The sequence below is a fragment of the Babylonia areolata genome, chromosome 2, assembly GCF_041734735.1.
Source record: "Babylonia areolata isolate BAREFJ2019XMU chromosome 2, ASM4173473v1, whole genome shotgun sequence".
NCBI classification, from domain to species: Eukaryota; Metazoa; Mollusca; class Gastropoda; order Neogastropoda; family Buccinidae; genus Babylonia; species Babylonia areolata.
Genome location: NC_134877.1, coordinates 6,093,089 through 6,110,632, shown reverse-complemented (window position 1 = coordinate 6,110,632; position 17,544 = coordinate 6,093,089). Strand labels below are relative to the sequence as shown.

At 41.7% G+C, this 17,544-nt stretch overlaps 1 protein-coding gene across 3 annotated transcripts in view; it reads right to left on the bottom strand.

Annotated features, from left to right (window-relative positions):
• Positions 1 to 16,542, bottom strand: part of LOC143297011 (cytochrome P450 2B5-like) — a 54,465-nt gene extending 37,923 nt beyond the window's left edge. Inside the window, exons 1-5 of one of the 3 annotated variants that reach the window (XM_076609159.1) lie at positions 15,995 to 16,542; positions 12,264 to 12,560; positions 10,228 to 10,470; positions 8,943 to 9,383; positions 5,079 to 8,192 (exon numbers count right to left, since the gene is read on the bottom strand). In XM_076609159.1, the coding sequence (XP_076465274.1) occupies positions 8,011 to 8,192; positions 8,943 to 9,383; positions 10,228 to 10,470; positions 12,264 to 12,560; positions 15,995 to 16,514 (1,683 nt within the window). In that variant the 5' untranslated portion in view covers positions 16,515 to 16,542 and the 3' untranslated portion in view covers positions 5,079 to 8,010. Of the gene's footprint in view, positions 1 to 5,077; positions 8,193 to 8,942; positions 9,384 to 10,227; positions 10,471 to 12,263; positions 12,561 to 15,994 lie in introns of those variants that run through there. The other 2 variants (XM_076609168.1, XM_076609149.1) reach the window with 2 other exon arrangements.
• Positions 16,543 to 17,544: the final 1,002 nt, after the last annotated feature.

Genomic DNA, 17,544 nt, shown 5'->3' with positions numbered 1-17,544 from the left:
CCTTTTTCTGGGACCATGATGTCTACGCCAGTTCAGGAGCTTCAAACCATCACAGAGCTCCAGCCCCTTGAGGACAGCAGAGACGCCAAACTCCTGACCCAGGCTGCCAAGTTCAAGAGGTTGCAAGGCCACCCCATGAAGGACAGACTGTCCCAGCCAACAAAAGGACGGCTGAAGAGAGGGAGCTTCATACACCAGAGCAGGATCCTAAAACGGCAACATCAGGATATCCTTGACCATGCCCCCAAAGTGATACCCCGGTCTCTTGCCGTCCCTGCCTGGAGTGCAGGAACCTTCTCCTCATCCAGTGCAGCATCCCTGGTGTTGGCCCCAAAGATTCCCAAAGCGGCCCTGAAAGAAAGTCCCTCACCCTTGAACACCTCCACACGCAGTTCCCCAAAGAGTTCTGGACTCATGTCTACACTGACGGCTCTGCAACAGATGCCATTCGGAACGGAGGGGCAGGAGTCTATGTTCAGTATCCAGGAGGCAGAGAAGAAAAGATTTGCCTCGCTACCGGCCTGTACTCCACCAATTACAGAGCCGAAGCAGAAGCCTTGAAAACAGCGGCAGCCCACATTGAGGTCGATCAGCCCCTACGCCAGCCACAACGTTGTCTTCCTGACCGACGCCCTGTCCATTTTGCAGGCCCTTTGGTCCAACAGAGATCCAGAACTCAACGATCTGTCCTCATCTCTTGCCTCCCTCTGCACAAGTCACACAGTCACCCTGCAGTGGATTCTCTCCCACTGCAACGTGCTTGGCAACGAGACTGCTGACTACCTGGCAAAGGAAGGCACTACGAAAGAGCAGATGGACAGGTCTACCAAAAACTCTGAATCCAGGACCATCATTAAGGCCACAAGTGGAAGCAGCAGCATCCATGCCACAACAGAGCAGACCCCAACTACCTGCTCGTCAAGAGGAGGTAGCCATTTTCAGGCTCAGTACAGGCCACAACCGCCTGAAACACCACCTATACACGAAACTTCGTATCGGCGACACAGAGCAGTGCCCCTGCACCACAGGCAGCCAGACAACAGAACATCTGCTGCAGTCCTGCCCGCTCCCCAGCTCTCAGAGATAACCTGGCCCGACCCAATCCCAGAGGCCCGGAAGCTCTACGGAGGACTGGAGGACCTGCGACGTACTGCCGCCTTAGTCGAGGAGACGGGGGAATCCATCTGATAAATGACGAACGAGAGAACAACAAAGTCTTCTTTTTTTTCTTTTTTCGTTTTTCATTTTTAAGTCCGCGGTAAAGGAGACGTGGCTATCGCCACAATCACACTGCAACATTTAGCCGTTTTCTCTGGATCTAGATAGATGTACAAGTTTAGTTACACCCGCCGGGAATGTACACAGGGTCGATTCAATTTCTCTTTTATGTTCATTCTAGTTTTATAGTTTTAAAGTTGATCTGAAATTGAGTATTTTGTTAAACTAATAACATGTAGAACCAAGTACCAGTACTTCTAAACGTCGTATGAAGTGAAAAGGACTTAATTTTGAGAAAAGTCAAGACTGGAAATTTTTACGTTTCATCAAGGGTATTAACTCTCATGGTTTATTATTTTTAACTGTGAATTCCTATGATTTTGTTGATATTTTTATGGCAGTTTGGGGCAATGACTTGTTATGGAGAGAGAAAAGATAACCCAGTAAGTGATGAGGCATTCATAAATCTTTCTCTGAATAAATATTTAATGGTCTCCTTCTCCAACTTTCCTGGACATGTTATCATTGTCCATTGAATATAGGATTGAACGGGCAGGTCAACAGCCTGAAACAAAATGGCGTCCTTCGCCTTCTCGAGGAATATGAGCACGTGCTTTGAATATGTATAAAATATGTGTACACAATTGATTTTGCCCATGACCTTCAGGGCCCAGCCAATAGATCTATTGATTTTAGTATTTTCTGAAAAAAAAAAACACTTGGACGAATGGACATAGTGAAAGCCCTGTACACTGAGAGTAGATCACACAAGCTTTTCATGTATTGAGTATAATTTCAAAATGTAATGTTTAAGATGAGAAAGATCAGTTTAAAGCAAATTAAACCCCCTAGCATTAATTACACATTAATTTCCCTTTTTTACTATCTGCACCAAAGACATGCACCAGAAATACAACTTTTATGCTTAGCAAAAGAAGTTCCTGTTTGAACAAATAATGATAAAAATGACTGTTCTTGATGCTGTGTCAGAATATCAGATCAAAGTGCCAAGTTTAGTGAATAAAAGAAATATAAATACAACAGTAAATTCAGTTTGATATATTTTGGCTTTTTCTCTCTCTCTCTCTCTCTCTCTCTCTCTCTCTCTCTCTCTCTCTCTCTCTCTCTCTCTCTCTCTCTCTCTCTCTTTGTGCCAAATTTGGTGTCAACATACAAAGTATTTGCAGAGAAAATAGCAATGTTAAAGTTTACCACACACACACACACACACACACACACACACACACAACCGAACACCGGGTTAAAACACAGACTCACTTTGTTTACACAAGTGAGTCAAAAAAGGTCAAAGATCAAGGTCACAACACGGCCTGTTGGGAAATTGTAATGGATAATAGAACTTTGGTTTTTCATCCAATTTTGATTCAACATGCCATGCCGTACCATGTAGAGATTTGTTTGGGCCAGAACAATGTTTGTAAATTTAGATGTCAAAGGTCACATCAGTGTGTCGTTAGCCATATATTTTCTATTTTGGAGTTTTCATTTTATTATGTTTATTCTTATTTTTAGCATATGAACCTGATCCAGTCTGTGAGTGTGTATGTATGTGGTTGATTAACTGCTCGCGCGCGCGTATATCTATGTATTTATCTGTGTATCTAACTAAACACACACACACACACACACACACACACACACACACACACACACACACATATATACACACACACACGCATGTATATATATATATATATATATATATATATATATATATATACACATGCGTGTGTGTGTGTATATGTGTGTGTGTGTGTGTGTGTGTGTGTGTGTGTGTGTGGATGAGTATCTAACTAAACACAGACAGACAGACAGACAGATACACACACACACACACACACACACACACACACACGCATGTATATATATATATATATATATATATATATATATATATATATATATATATATATAGATAGATAGATAGATAGATAGATAGATATAGATATATATATATATATATATATATATATATATATATGTGTGTGTGTGTGTGTGTGTGTGTGTGTGTGTGTGTGTGTGTGTGTGTGTGTGTGTGTGTGGATGAGTGCATGCACTCACAATCAAATTACGTCACAGCACGTAACCTGAAGGCCATCGATTGTGAGCAGGCAAATGTCCTCATTGTTGGCTAGAGATGACACTGGCCATGAATACTCATTGTGGTGAGCAAGGAGTCACCTAATATCGTGACAGATGCATTGTGATTTTCTCTATATTTAGCAGAGAATACGCATCATATTCAAGTTTACTGATGATTTCATGCAATAGTAAGACACACGGTGAAGGGGGAAAGGGTAGAAAAATGGAAGGTGGATCTATTCGCAGGATGTGAGGAACAGTAGGGGATGAGGCAGCACACTCAGACTCTCTCCCCATACAAATAGCAGGGCCACAGGGAGTGGTTTTATAAACTGTTTACTTTTACCTTGGAATAAACATGGGTAAGCAGTGTATAGCCCTAAACAGTTCCAAATAAGCTGCATATATATTTCCTGCTTTGCAGTACACAGTTCTCACTTTAGCTCAACCTACAGTCAGCAGCACACAATGAGCATCCGCACAAAACCAAACCCCAGGTCAGAAACAATGTCAAAACATCCTGGACATCACTAACATAAAAGGCTGATATGTAACAATTATCAACATAAGTCATTGGGCCCAAACACACATCAGCACCTTTCACCTCATGTCCAACAGTATGCACTCTCCTCACACAGAGATTATATGTGAAGTAAAACAAGCTTCATTAATATTACATGCCACCAACTGTGACATACAATACTGTATACCAAACATTATGACTCACCAATACATTTCTCAGTGCCTATTAAGTCCTGTAAATACTATACCACAATAAATGTGTGTTTTCATTTTGAACATGCAGCTTCCCAATTTGTCAACACAGTTCCCACTGGTACAAGTTCATGAAAATCATAACTTTCAACATGTTTCTGGTAAACTGCAAACCAAGTGTAACAAACATAGAGCTGGCTCTCAGTGCTCTCATTGTTTACCAACTCATTAACCACATCATAATGTACTTTCCTTCTTTTAACAAAATTTTCCACTGGCACATAACACAACTCCTACACATTTTATCACAACTATCAACAAGTCGGAAATGTGTCCCATTACAATTTGCTGTTACACCACACCCACACACACACCCACACCCCACACACCCCCCCCCCCCCCCACACACACACACAAAATACATGTCCGTCTTCCGAAAAAGAGGCATGCACTTTGTTCGGAAAAATCAGCATGGGGTCGATTTCATAACCGATGGAAGGAAAGTTTTTAAAACATAAAAGGACATTTCCCCGAGAATATTATTAAAGAAAAGATACCGAATCCATCAGCTTGCTATACAAGATTAATAACCTCTACTTTCTTCCGTATAAAACTTGATGTGCTGAAGACAAAGTATAGTAAAAACGTTGCATGCAACTGTGGTAAGCAGTTCAGCTTGCATCATTGTTTGTTTGACTGTCAGCAGTTACGTACCTTCTTGCCAAAGTATTTCAAAGAGAATAACTATTCTGCAGATGATTTTTGTAAGTTATTTCTGACGAGGTTCTTATGGTCGAACTTTCACAAGCATTAGTTCATAGCCCTATTTCTTCATTCCTTTAATGAACATCAGAACTGTGTTAATGGTTTCTGATTATTATTATCATTATTGAATTGTTACTGTTAAATGTAATTGCATGTTAGCTTTACATTTTTTGGGTAGATTTCTACCTTTTCTGTTTTCTTCTTCCCTCTCCCCTCCTACCCCCCAACCACTCTCTCCCCCATCCCCGCCTCCCCCCCTCCCCCCCCCCCCTTTTTTTTTAATCATCTAATATCGCTATATCACTGATGATGAAAAGACGCTAAACTAAAGAACGAACACACACACACACACACACACACACACACACACACACACACATATATATATATATATATATATATATATATATATATACATACATGAAAAATCCTTAACATACACTGACACAGTGTTATCCTGAAAATATGTCAACCTCAAATTTAACCGTCATCACCTGATTTACAAACTGGTTAGGTAAACAAACTGGTTAGGAAGACAAACCTCAAAGCCTGTGACATAGAAATCGCTTCCTGGGAAACTGATGCCCTTGACCGCTCTCGCTGGAGGATGCTGTGCTCCAGTGGCATAAAGACGTTTGAAATCAAGAGAACGCTGGCCATTAAGGAGAAGCGTGAGCGAAGGAAACAGGGCTCAACTTCTGGAGACGTTTTCCCTTGCAACACCCGTGGGAAGTACTGCGCATCCAGAATCGGCCTCTTCTCCCATGTGAGGACACGCACCAACAGATAAGCCTACCTGCCTACTCGTCTGTCGGTCCGACGGGAGACTCCATTACACTAAATTACAGGTAATAAACCAAAGAAACATCAAAATTTTAGGAGGAGTAAAACCAAAACACTCCACATGCCTGCTACACACGTACCATCTCTGCAGTTCGTCATTACACAGTGCTTACAATTACAACTGTGTGTCAACAACTGACAGTACCAATCATCATTCATGTGGACCAAGACAATACCATATAAACCATATGTTTGTAAAACGTTGAAAGGGTTGTGGTTCGTTCTAAGAGAGAGGGGAGTTATGCAGGGGGGGATATAGGATCAACTAATGATGCACTCACTCACTCTCTCCTCACATCAATAGCAGGGCCACATTGAGTGGTTTTTATAGAGTGTTTACTTTACAATACAGCACACTCACTAAGCAGTTCACCCGACTTAGCAAAAGCAACACACACTAAGGCAGCACACACTGCCTGCTTCAAGTACTTCCTACAAGCAGCATCTACAAGCAGCACACAGTAAAGTTCACCCTGCACCTAAAGCACCACACAGCCCAAAAGGGATTTCCTTGCTCCTCACATCACTGATCAGTCAGTCACCCTGTGTCAGTCAGTTCTTTCTGGGAGAAAGCTAAGAACTGGCTTTGCTGACTGGTTTTATCCCTTCCAACAACAAGCTATGCATACAAATTCAAGCTACAACACTCACTCCCCCAACTAGTTGAACTGAAATAACCAATCTTTGCTTGTCCTAGTGATGCTATGTGAATGACTGACAGATTCATTGCTTGATCCCAATTCGTCCAATTCAACAGATTGATCTGATTCGCTACAATTCGACCCATTTGTCTATACATCTATGACGACAGGTTCACCCGTTTATGTCACAAAGAGATTGGGGAGACAGGACAATACAACTATCCGCATGTCAGCCGGCATGATCAAAGTTTGCATTAGCATAAATTTTACCTAGTTTACGTTCCGAAGTCCCGCCATCTACGTCAGCTGCATTCGTGGAAGGGGAGATGGGGAACGACTTGAAAGACAGGCCGCCACACGGGATGTTCCGACATGCCGTCCTCGTCTGTTTCAGCACGGGAATTGTGGCAGACATCACATAACTGCACGTGTTCCTACAGCTGGGGCGGGTGACGCGGAGTTGCTGACCAAAGATAGCCGACTTGGGAGTAAGGGTGCGGAAGGGTGGAAGGAGGGAGGGTGGCGCGGTGTCGGCGCGAATTCAAAGACTTCACTTTGGACAGAGTGGGAAGGGAGATAACAAGGGGTTGGGGGGGGGGGAAGGTTAAGGGATGGGGAGGGAAGGGAGACAGAGTGTGGGTGGTGGGGATCACACTGCCAGCACTCTATAACATGTTGTAACCAAAAATCATAAAATATATGTAAAAGATAGGAGGGGGTACTCAAAAGACATAGTCCAGCACTTCGTTAGTGGGTACATTTCACACCTTAACCCCTCTTTCCACCAGCCACAAGATCAAGCTTACACTGGCCATACTATGACACACATCATGGTTTCTGAACGAAACACATGTCTGTTTCATTTAACTGTGCATTGTCACATCAGCTAACAGGCTATTTCAATATCATTATGAAACCTAAAAAAATTCCACCAACATAAAACATGGTTTTCCAACAGAACTAAGTTGTTATCAAAGCATGAAACAATTACAAGTAGTTCCTCACAGCCCAAGGGGCAGTCACCAAGGAGTCCCTTCCACCTTCCCATCAGTTGACCTGTGCCAGGTCCCATTTCTTTCAGATGACAGCTAGAATTTAAGTTGTGCACACTAGTTTTATTCCTCCAAACATTGTGCATACTAGTTGCAAACTACAACACGAACTTGATGTCCAGTCAGTTGAACAAAAGTAACCAACATTGGCTTGTCCAAGTGATGCTGACAGATTGACATATTCACTACTACATTCTGATTCCCTCATTCCAACAGCTTGATCTTACTCGCTACAATTCAAAACCTACTTCTCTATTGTATGACGTCAAGTTGAATATTTTACGTCACAAGAAGAGTAGAGGGGGAGGTAAGGTGGAGGAGGAAGATACAAATTCTGAGTAGGTTATGTAGCAATCACATAGTATGTTAGGAAGACTTGAACAGACAGTATTTGTGATTTCCGCTTTGAACCATAAAGCGTCGAAATGAAAAATATAAAAGAAACAAAATGTTTGATCAAATGACTCAGTAACAAACTCACACACATTAATGATACCTTTCAATCAATCAAACCACGTACAGTTCAAAATGTCAAGAGCGTCATTAAGCACATGTGAAAAATGTAATTTTCACGTGCATATAAATCGAATAATTTAATCAGTCAAGTGAAAAATCCAAGACCAAAGCCTGTATTGTGCTCACACTTTAGCAAAAACAGTGAGTACACGCACAAATCACATTCTCAGAACTGCGCGGATTTTGTACGGTTTGGGACGATGCGTCAGTCCAAAGATGCCTTCCAGGGATGGCAGCTGTCCCTCTTCCACTGGCAGGAAACGGAAGTGTTGGACGAGAGTGGCCAGGTACAGAAACATTTCCATGCGTGCCAGTGACTCCCCCAGACACATACGACGTCCTGCACAGTTGAATGGTTATGGTAATGATCATGGTAATTATTTTTACTCGTTATGCTTGTGGCCGTTGTGGGTATATTTGATGAATCAACGTCATTAACGTTTTCCAGTCATTTGTAAGCCTACATGAGATATCAGAAAATAGACGGGTGACTTTCTTTCTTCCTTCCTTTTCTTCTTCTTCATCTTTAATTTAAAGCACCTTTGCAAAGTAATCTTCATAATGACAGAAGAGTTGTTCTCCTGCTTAATTGGGTTCTCCAGAGAGGAACCATTGAACAATGAACTTATAATGTTATTAGCAATATAGCTCTGGTAGCAATAGGATGCAAATTAGAACAATGATGTTGAAAACAATGAAACGAAAATGAGAAACAGATTTGGAGTCATTTGAGCTAACCCTCAGCCATCCACTTTTTCAAGTTCATGAAAAGAAAACTTTGTTCCTTTTTCCTACCCATGTAATGAAACTATTAACATTTATTACTATTTTTTAAAGTACTGTTGGCTTCAGCAATGGATTTCGCATGTGATATCATTGTATCATCATCATCACAACTGAACACACCAATGGTAACCTTACACCTTGTAATACTTTTTTTTTTTTTTTTTAAATAATGCACTTTTTAAGAGAGAGAGAGAGAGAGAGAGAGAGAGAGAGAGAGAGATCGTCACTATCATCACGAAACTGTACATCTCCCACTGAGTGTATACCAAACCTACACCTCTTGCTCCAAAGAATGAGTACTCACCCATGCTAAAAGGTATCAGCTCATCGGAACGGATCAGTTTCCCCTCAGGGCCGATAAATCTTTCAGGCCGGAATTCCTCAGGATCCCGCCAGATGTCAGGATCCTGCAGGGCACACGTCAGAGCCGGCACGATAATGGCGTCTTTGGGGATGACGTAACCACGGAACCTGACGTCATAAGCTGACGCGTGGAATATGGACAGGGGCGCTATGTCTCCTATCCGCAGGACTTCCAACATGGTGGCCTCCAGGAAAGTCAGTCTGGCCCTGTCACTCATTGTAGGCGGACAGTCGGGTCCAACCACGTCGAGTATCTCCTGGAAGCACCTGTTCTGGACGTGGGGGTAGTGGAGGAAATAGAGCAGGGTCCACTGGATGGCTGTTGAAGTGGTCTCTGTCCCCGCTCCAAACAGGTTAAAGAGAGTTTTCTGCAGATTCTCCTCTGTAGAGGAACAATGTACACTCGGGAAGAGCAAGAAAAATGACAAATATTTGACAAATGACAAATGTTTTATTGAGGGTAGAATGGATAAGCTGGAAGCTTCTTTACACCATGCCTTCACACACGCATACACACACATTGTAATAAATGAAATAAGTGTGAATTAGTAAATGACATAGAACAAACCAAATAGATAATAATAGATACATAAACGAATGAATCGAAGACTAAGGACAGTTGCACTCCTTCCTCTTGTGGTTGCACTATTTTTGTTTAGCAAAATATGTGACACCCTCCATAAGTACATACAAAATAGTGAATATGCTTCAAACTCTTGCCAAACCAATCTTATTTCACAGATATTCAGTCAAGGCGGTACAATTTGTGGAACACACACACACCAAAGTTCTTCATAACAGTTACTTGAAGTTTTCATTAAATTGTTGGCCCAGACGCTTTGGGTCTGATGTAAAGGCAATTTGTATTGTTGGAGAGAGAGCGGTAAAGGCCCCTGACCCCTGGACTGTTGAGCCTTGGTGATAAGCGATCAGTGTGGCGTAAATTCTTACTGCAGTCATTACATTTTGTGAACTCTTATATGTTGAATGTTCAAAACTGACATCCTGACCAGTAAGCTCTGACTGTCTCAGGTGACAGATCTTCTCTGGCGATGAGCATAGTCATCAGCAGCAGTTAAGGGGTTAAAACAAATTATTGAAACTCACTCTTAATTATTCATGGAGAGTGGACGAAACACACACACACACACACACACACACACACACACACACACACACACACACACACACACACACACACACACACACACCTCAGTTATACAAACCTTCCAGAGAGGTGTTAACATCACCATGGGCTCTGTGCTTCTGAATCTGCTGCAGATAACCGTGAATAAAATCCTGGTTTTCCTCTCTCTCCATCGTGTCTTTGTCTGCCGTTTTCTTGTGTTCAACCACCTGCTTGTCCATAAACCTGTAGATTACTTCAGTGTTGTCCTTGGCCTCTTGGCCTCCGAAGGGGTCACCAGGAATGTAGCCAAGTACTGGAATGAAGTTCAGGATGGCTGTTCCTGCATTTAAAAAAAGGATGGTCACAGAAACGTTATTAATGTGTGACAAATTGTCGTCCAGTTGATGATCTTTTTGTCCATTCCTGCAGCTTATCAGGAAACGGTTACTAAAAAATTCAAATTTGTGTGTGTGTGTGGGGGGGGGGGGGGGGGGGGGGGGGGGAGGTGGGGGGGGGGAGTGGGGGGAGGGAAGATAGGGGGGGGGAGGATCACCTGCAATACAATCGAAGAATCTTTGTGCCACTGTTTCACTGTTTTTGCATATTATGAGTAGCAAGTTAAAGAATGTGGAATTTGTTTTGGTATGTTCGACTTGTGTTCAAACATCAAATCGGTATAGCTGTGGAAAAGGAATGTCGTTTTGTATACAGTATGATCAATTAAGCAGCATTTATATTACATGAGAAACCAGTTACAAAGGTTACAACAAAGTTCGTGAAAAAACAAAATCGTGTTGTATGCAATTGAAAGAGTTTGGATAATCGAGTACTTTTCTCTCCGATTTTGAGACAAACTGTGATGTCATAATTACTGTTTTCTTTGTGTGTCTGTCTGTCTGTTGCAGCAGAGTCCCTTCTCTGTTCAGTATGCTAGATTTGAAGGTGAGGCAGTAGGCAGTGGAGCGGGATTCGTTGTTCTTTCTCCAGAGTATGTATGTGCAATCTATATTTCACGTTTTGTAAACTACTTTGGACAAATTTTTTTCATCGTGCCACTGTGGGCTGATTCTAAATCAGTTTCATTTATTTTTGGATCAGAAATAACCTTGTCTTTGAAACGCAAGTTTGGAGGTTTGTCTCAGATTGAAAGGCAATGATGTGGGTTTCTGCTTGGTTTCCTTTGCATGGTGGATAATACTGGAATGAAAACAATTCAATAATCTGGCAAAGTGAGATATACTGAATAACAGTAAATTCAGTTTGTCTAATCTAAGACTGTTTCAGACTTTCATCACAGAAACTGTGTTCGATTTTTTTAACTATGCGCATGCACTTATGTTCAAATGCAACGTACATACAAAATGGATTTTGAAATATTTCCTATACACTTTACTGATTACAAAAACATTTTAGGCTCTGGCCATAAATTCCACTGTGTCAGTGTATAGCAAAAGCGTTATCTTATTATCAAGTTTGTGCATATACTCATCACATCCATTTTCTGCAATCAGTGACCACGAACTTTTAATGACATGCCTTAAAGATTGATGATCAGGCAATATGAAAGGCTGAAGCGTTGTTACAGTCATAAGATTTAATACACAATTACTTACTTAAAAAAGATTAATGAAGCAGAATATTTTCTAGCCATTGACCTCACAAAATCATTTGACAATGTCAAAATCCTCTCTTCTGGACGTCTGTGTTTTTATTTTTGTGTCCTAATTTCGGAAAGTCGCGATTGCATAATTGGTTAGGTGTTGGATTTATGATCACGTGTTCTTCTATGACAATGATTCGAGGCTCTGTTTCAGCATTGTGGTTTGTTTCGGGAAAGGTTCTTTATTTCGATGTCCCTTACTTCACACACATGTGAATGGGGACCTAACCGATCTGGGAAGGTTAAAACGGCGACGGAAAAGAAAGGAATGGGCCCCGCCATTACTATTCCAAAACCTCGACCGTGAATATGGAATCACTCATGGTCACATAGGCTATGGGATCATTTCACCCTTAACCTAATTTCAAGAAATGGGTGTCAGTTTTGACAAATGAGAACATTACCCAGTAAACCATAGTGAGCAGTTTTCCGGGGCGATCTCTTTAAACATACCAAACCTGGTTATGACAAACCTGACAAAAGATCCGTGAGGCGATCAAAAATGGCCATGTAGTGGAGAAAGTTGTGGTCATTGTACTCGTATCGCTGTCCAAAGACGATGGAGCAGATGTTGTTGGAGACGCTGGCCTGGGTCAACTTCGCTAGATCGACAGGCGCCCCCTGGTGGTCTTTGATAGCCCGGATGTAGTGGGTGATCTCCTCCTGGATCCTCTCAGCCAGCACGTTCTTGCCCATGCCCATCCGACGGAGAATCTCCAGGGATACCTTCCGTTGTTCCTTGTTCGTGGAACCTGAGGACGCTCCTATGCCTTTTGTAAAAAACAAAGAGATATAACTCTCTATGTGCAAGGATTTACCCTTTCAGTTTGATGTGTTCTTAGTTTCAGTTTCAGTTTCAGTAGCTCAAGGAGGCGTCACTGCGTTCGGACAAATCCATATACGCTACACCACATCTGCCAAGCAGATGCCTGACCAGCAGCGTAACTCAACGCGCTTAGTCAGGCCTTGAGAAAAAAAAAAAAAAAAAAAAAAAAAAATATATATATATATATATAAAAGCGTGCATACATAAATAAATAAATAATAATTATGATAAAAGATAGTAGTAATGAAAATAATGATGAAATAATGATAAATAAATAATTAAATAAATAAGACAACAATGATGATAAATAAGCAAATAAATATAAAACATGAAGACACACATTCACACAACTCTCCTGACAATTGTGTACACTTACACTCTCACGCATGCACAAACGCACTCAAAAACACAGACCCACACATACACACAAACACACACATACACATACGCACAGAGGCTGCCACTGATTGGCCGCAAGAGGGATGGGAAAAGATCTCTGATGCCAAGAACGTGGCGTCTAGTGTGTTGCTCAGTCTATTGTATTTGGAAAAGCCCACAGAGACTCTGTTCCGTTTCGAAGAAATTTGTGCAATTTTGGTTTGGAAATGATGCCGATATTTGTTTGATTTGCAAAGCATCGAGCTCAACCTTTCATGTTAGACTTACGGCCGCTCCCTCTCTCTGCTTTTATTTCTTTGAGGCGATCGATGGTGTGATGGCCTTGTACCTGTTCTTTTTGATATTCTTTGACTTTTCTGAGGATTTCCGATTTTCCTAGATGTAGGCCGCTCGTTGGTGTTGCGTTGCCAGCAAGTCTGTCAGCTCGCTCATTTCCCTTAACTCCTGCATGTCCCGGGCAGTATAACCATGTGAGTTTTTTTATCTGAAAGTTGCGCATTGCCTTATGCCACTCTGGGCTTCCCATTCCGTTTTCAATTTTCTGTATGAGGTTCATTGAGTCTGTTAGAATCATGGCATGTTGGTTTCCGGGCGTATGGATGGACGATAGCCACTGGAGGGCATGTGTCACAGCTTCAACTTCCATCGTTAGGCTGGAGGTTGTGACTTTGTAGGCAGCATTCTCTTCCCTAACTTTTTTTCCATTTTGTTTCGCAGTGAATCCCCAACCAGACTGGTCTTTGGTGACTGAGCCATCTGTGTATATGATGATGTTAACGTCTTGTATATTTACCACCCGAGTGCCCCTCCGATCCCGCCACTTCTGTGCCCCGCACCCCCACCCCCATCCCATCCCTCCCAAAAGAAGAAAGATGTTCATGAACTTCTCTTTGTCTCTGACAGTCTGTATGTCTCTCTATCTCTGTCTGTATTCTTCCACTGAAAGCTAAACTTAGATATAATAAAGGTCGTCATATCCACAAAATTTCTGTATCGCTTCAATGGATTGATAAGTCTAAGTCCAGTCTTTCTTACCCAGGTGGTTGCTTATGGAATGGAATGTTATCAAGCGATTAAAATGAGCAGAGTTAAAAGTATCCCTATATTCAAACACGCATACCATTATTATATCTTGAAATAATTTGTAAATGTGCTTTAAGCTATCCTCAAGAAATAATCCACAATGTGAATAATTACAAGTATTGTATTTATGCCTCTCTCTCCATCTGTCTCTGCATCTTGTATCTGTTTGTCTGCCTGTCTCTCTATTTCTCCACCCAGTTTTTCTTCTTATTCTTATTTTGTCCCTTCTTTCATTCTTGCCTTTCTCTCTCCAGTCACTGTACTATTTATACATGACTTTGTGCTATATATATCCGTTAATCAATGTTTATGAAATGTGTATGTTTATGTTATTTCGTGGGTGTTTTGTTGTTTGTTGTTTGTTTTTTGTTGTTGTTGTTTTGTTGTTGTTGTTGTTGTTGTCTTTGTTTGCTTGTTTGTTTGTTGTTGTTTTTTTTCTTTTTGTTGTTGTTTTTTTGCTGTCTTAATAACTTGGTTTTTGAAACAGGCCAGATGCAAAAATAAAACAAAAAACAAACAAACAACAACAACAACAAAAACAAAACAAAACAAAACAACAACATCAAAAAACAAACAAACCGACCAACAAAAAAACAAAACAAAGAAAGAATCAAACAAAAAAAACACACACACAAAAAAGAACAACAACAAAAACACACAAACATTTGTGCTTATTCCTTTTGCCTCTTGAACTAAAAGTTCGCTTGTTCCCTGGTGCAGGCTTCAAGCGGAAATTGTTTTTTAGTCCAATATATGTATGTGCATCCATGCATACATGCACATCATTATGTATGTATGTATGGCATCTATTTATTGATCTATTTATTGATTGATCACTTGGTTGATTGATTGATTGATTGATTGATTGATTGATTGATTAACGTTCCTATTTCCTTTTCTGCTGAACCTCTGTGAGATTAGATCAGTGCGTTCTGACTTTGATATACAACTGGTAACTTTTGTGCATTTTTAAGAGATGCACAAAGTTTTTTTTGGTTTTTCTTTAATCGCAGTAGGAAGAAATCCAAACTATGACCGACATCCCGACCTGTTCACTGACGAGTACACCTGTAAACAGAATTCCAGGGTTTCAACCGACTGTTTTCCTAAAGCCCAGCACTTGAAAACAGGATCATTTCGACGGAACTGTTGTATTTGATGATGATGTTCGCCCCAAACATGCCTACTTTCATGACAAACATCCCCAAACAAACCAACTGTCAACTCTTTGTTTTTTTAGTATGTCAACATATGTGTGGGGTTTCCTTGCAGCTGTTTCTGACTGGTGATGTTCACAGTGTGTAATCGTCACACTAGAAAATGATAGTAATGCTCCCACATCATCACCATTATCATCATTATCACCATTACATCTTCTTCTTCTTCTTCGTGGGCTGCAACTCTCATGTTTACACGTATGTACACGAGTGGGCTTTTTTACCCCGCCATACAGGCAGCCTACTCCGTTTTCGGGGGACGGGGGTCCGGGGAGGGGGGGGTGAGGGGGGAGGGAGTATGCTGGATATGTTCTTGCTTCCATAACCAACCGAACGCTGACACTGGATTACAGGATATTTAATGTGCGTATTTGATCTTCTGCTTACGTATACACACGAAGAGGGTTCAGGCAATAGCAAGTCTGCACATATTTTTATGTTGACCTGGGAGATCGGTGAATATCTCCACCCTTTACCCACCAGTCACCGTTACCGAGATTCGAACTCGGGACCCTTAAACTGAAAGTCCAACGCTTTAACCAGCACGCTTAAAGACAGCACCATCATACTTCACTTTCAGTCCACGAAATCATAGGTAGAGCTGGGTTCAAGAAATGTATATCAAAGCCATTTTGTTCGGGTCTTGGGTCTTGGAACGAAAACCATCCCTCAGACTCACCTTTGTACTTGGCAATCCGAGTCATCAGGAGGGAATGCGGACGGCCCGAGAAAACATCAGCAAATTTGACCAGGCCTTCACGGATGGCTGAGTAGCTGGCCAGAACCACCACGAGCTTGCTTCCCATGTACAAACTGAACACGTCGCCATACTGACGTTTCCACGCCATGAACTGGGACCGTGGGTCCTTGGCCAGGAGGTGCACGTGTCCCAGCAGGGGCAGGGTACGTCCGGGGCCCGGGGGCGTGCCTGGGGGTCGTCTGGTGGACAGCCACCACAGCAGACACAGCAGCACCACCACCCCTCCCAGCAGGAGAGATGTGGGGTCGAGCGATGACGTCAACACAGACATTGGTGGTGTGTGTATACTGAAGATACCTGTAGGAATCAAACTGAAAGAAAAGAGAAAAAACAACCAAATATGTATCACTGCTTTTGAAAGAGTTGTATTGGCTCCTGTGAAATTCCAATGTAAATAGAAAATTGCAGTTCTTGCCTTTTGTTTCTTATAATGTTTCATTCCTACTCTATCTCTGTCTTCACTTTCTGTGTGCCCCTCCTCTCGTGTTCTTCGTTCTTTCAGTGAAAAGGTCGTAAGACTTTAAAAACATGAAATGAAGGCGTTTGGTTCATCTGATTCTTGATCTGTGCACAGTGTGAGCACGGCGACTTTGGTGTTGGCAGTGGTCAGCGACACACGTCCTGTGGAACGACAACTTGGTGAGTGAGAAATAGGGTGAAAACTGGACATTTAGTGTGTGATTGTGGTCACCACAAATACTGTTTGACCTTATCTTTGGGATTTTCAGAGAACATGAAACACTGAGATAGTGTATGATTGTTTTTTACAGACACTGATAGAGTTTCAGACATGATGAACTTAGTGTGCAAGTAAGGTATAAAATAAACACAGTTTTACGTTTACATCACTGTTTACATATGAAGGTGAGGTACTGGATTCAGTGAGTGATTGTTGTTCATGATTACCACATTTTATGATTACAACATTGTCTACATATTGTGTGAAGACAGTGTGCTAGATTTCTGGTTACTATCAGTAAAATACATATCTTTGTGATTCATTCAACAGTTCTGAATTGGTTTTCGTCATACCTATCCAACTGCTTCGAGATTGTCTCTGTTAACAACTTGTATTTGTATTTGTGTTGTTACACTACAGCGCCACCCATTGTTTTGTATTTTTTTCATGCATGCAGTTTTATTTGTTTTTCCTATCAAAGTGGATTTTTCTACAGAATTTTGCCAGGAACAATCCTTTTGTTGCCGTGGGTTCTTTTACGTGTGCTAAGTGCATGCTGCACACGGGACCTTGGTTTATTGTCTCATCCGAATGACTAGCGTCCAGACCACCACTCTAGGTCTAGTGGAGGTGGAGAAAATATCGGTGGCTGAGCTGTGATTGGAACCAGTGCGCTCAGATTCTCTCGCTTCCTAGGTGGATGCGTTACCTCTAGGCCATCACTCCACTTTAAGTCTGATCCAACCCTAATCTCTCATGGTGTGCCACAAGGCTCTGTCCTAGGCCCCGT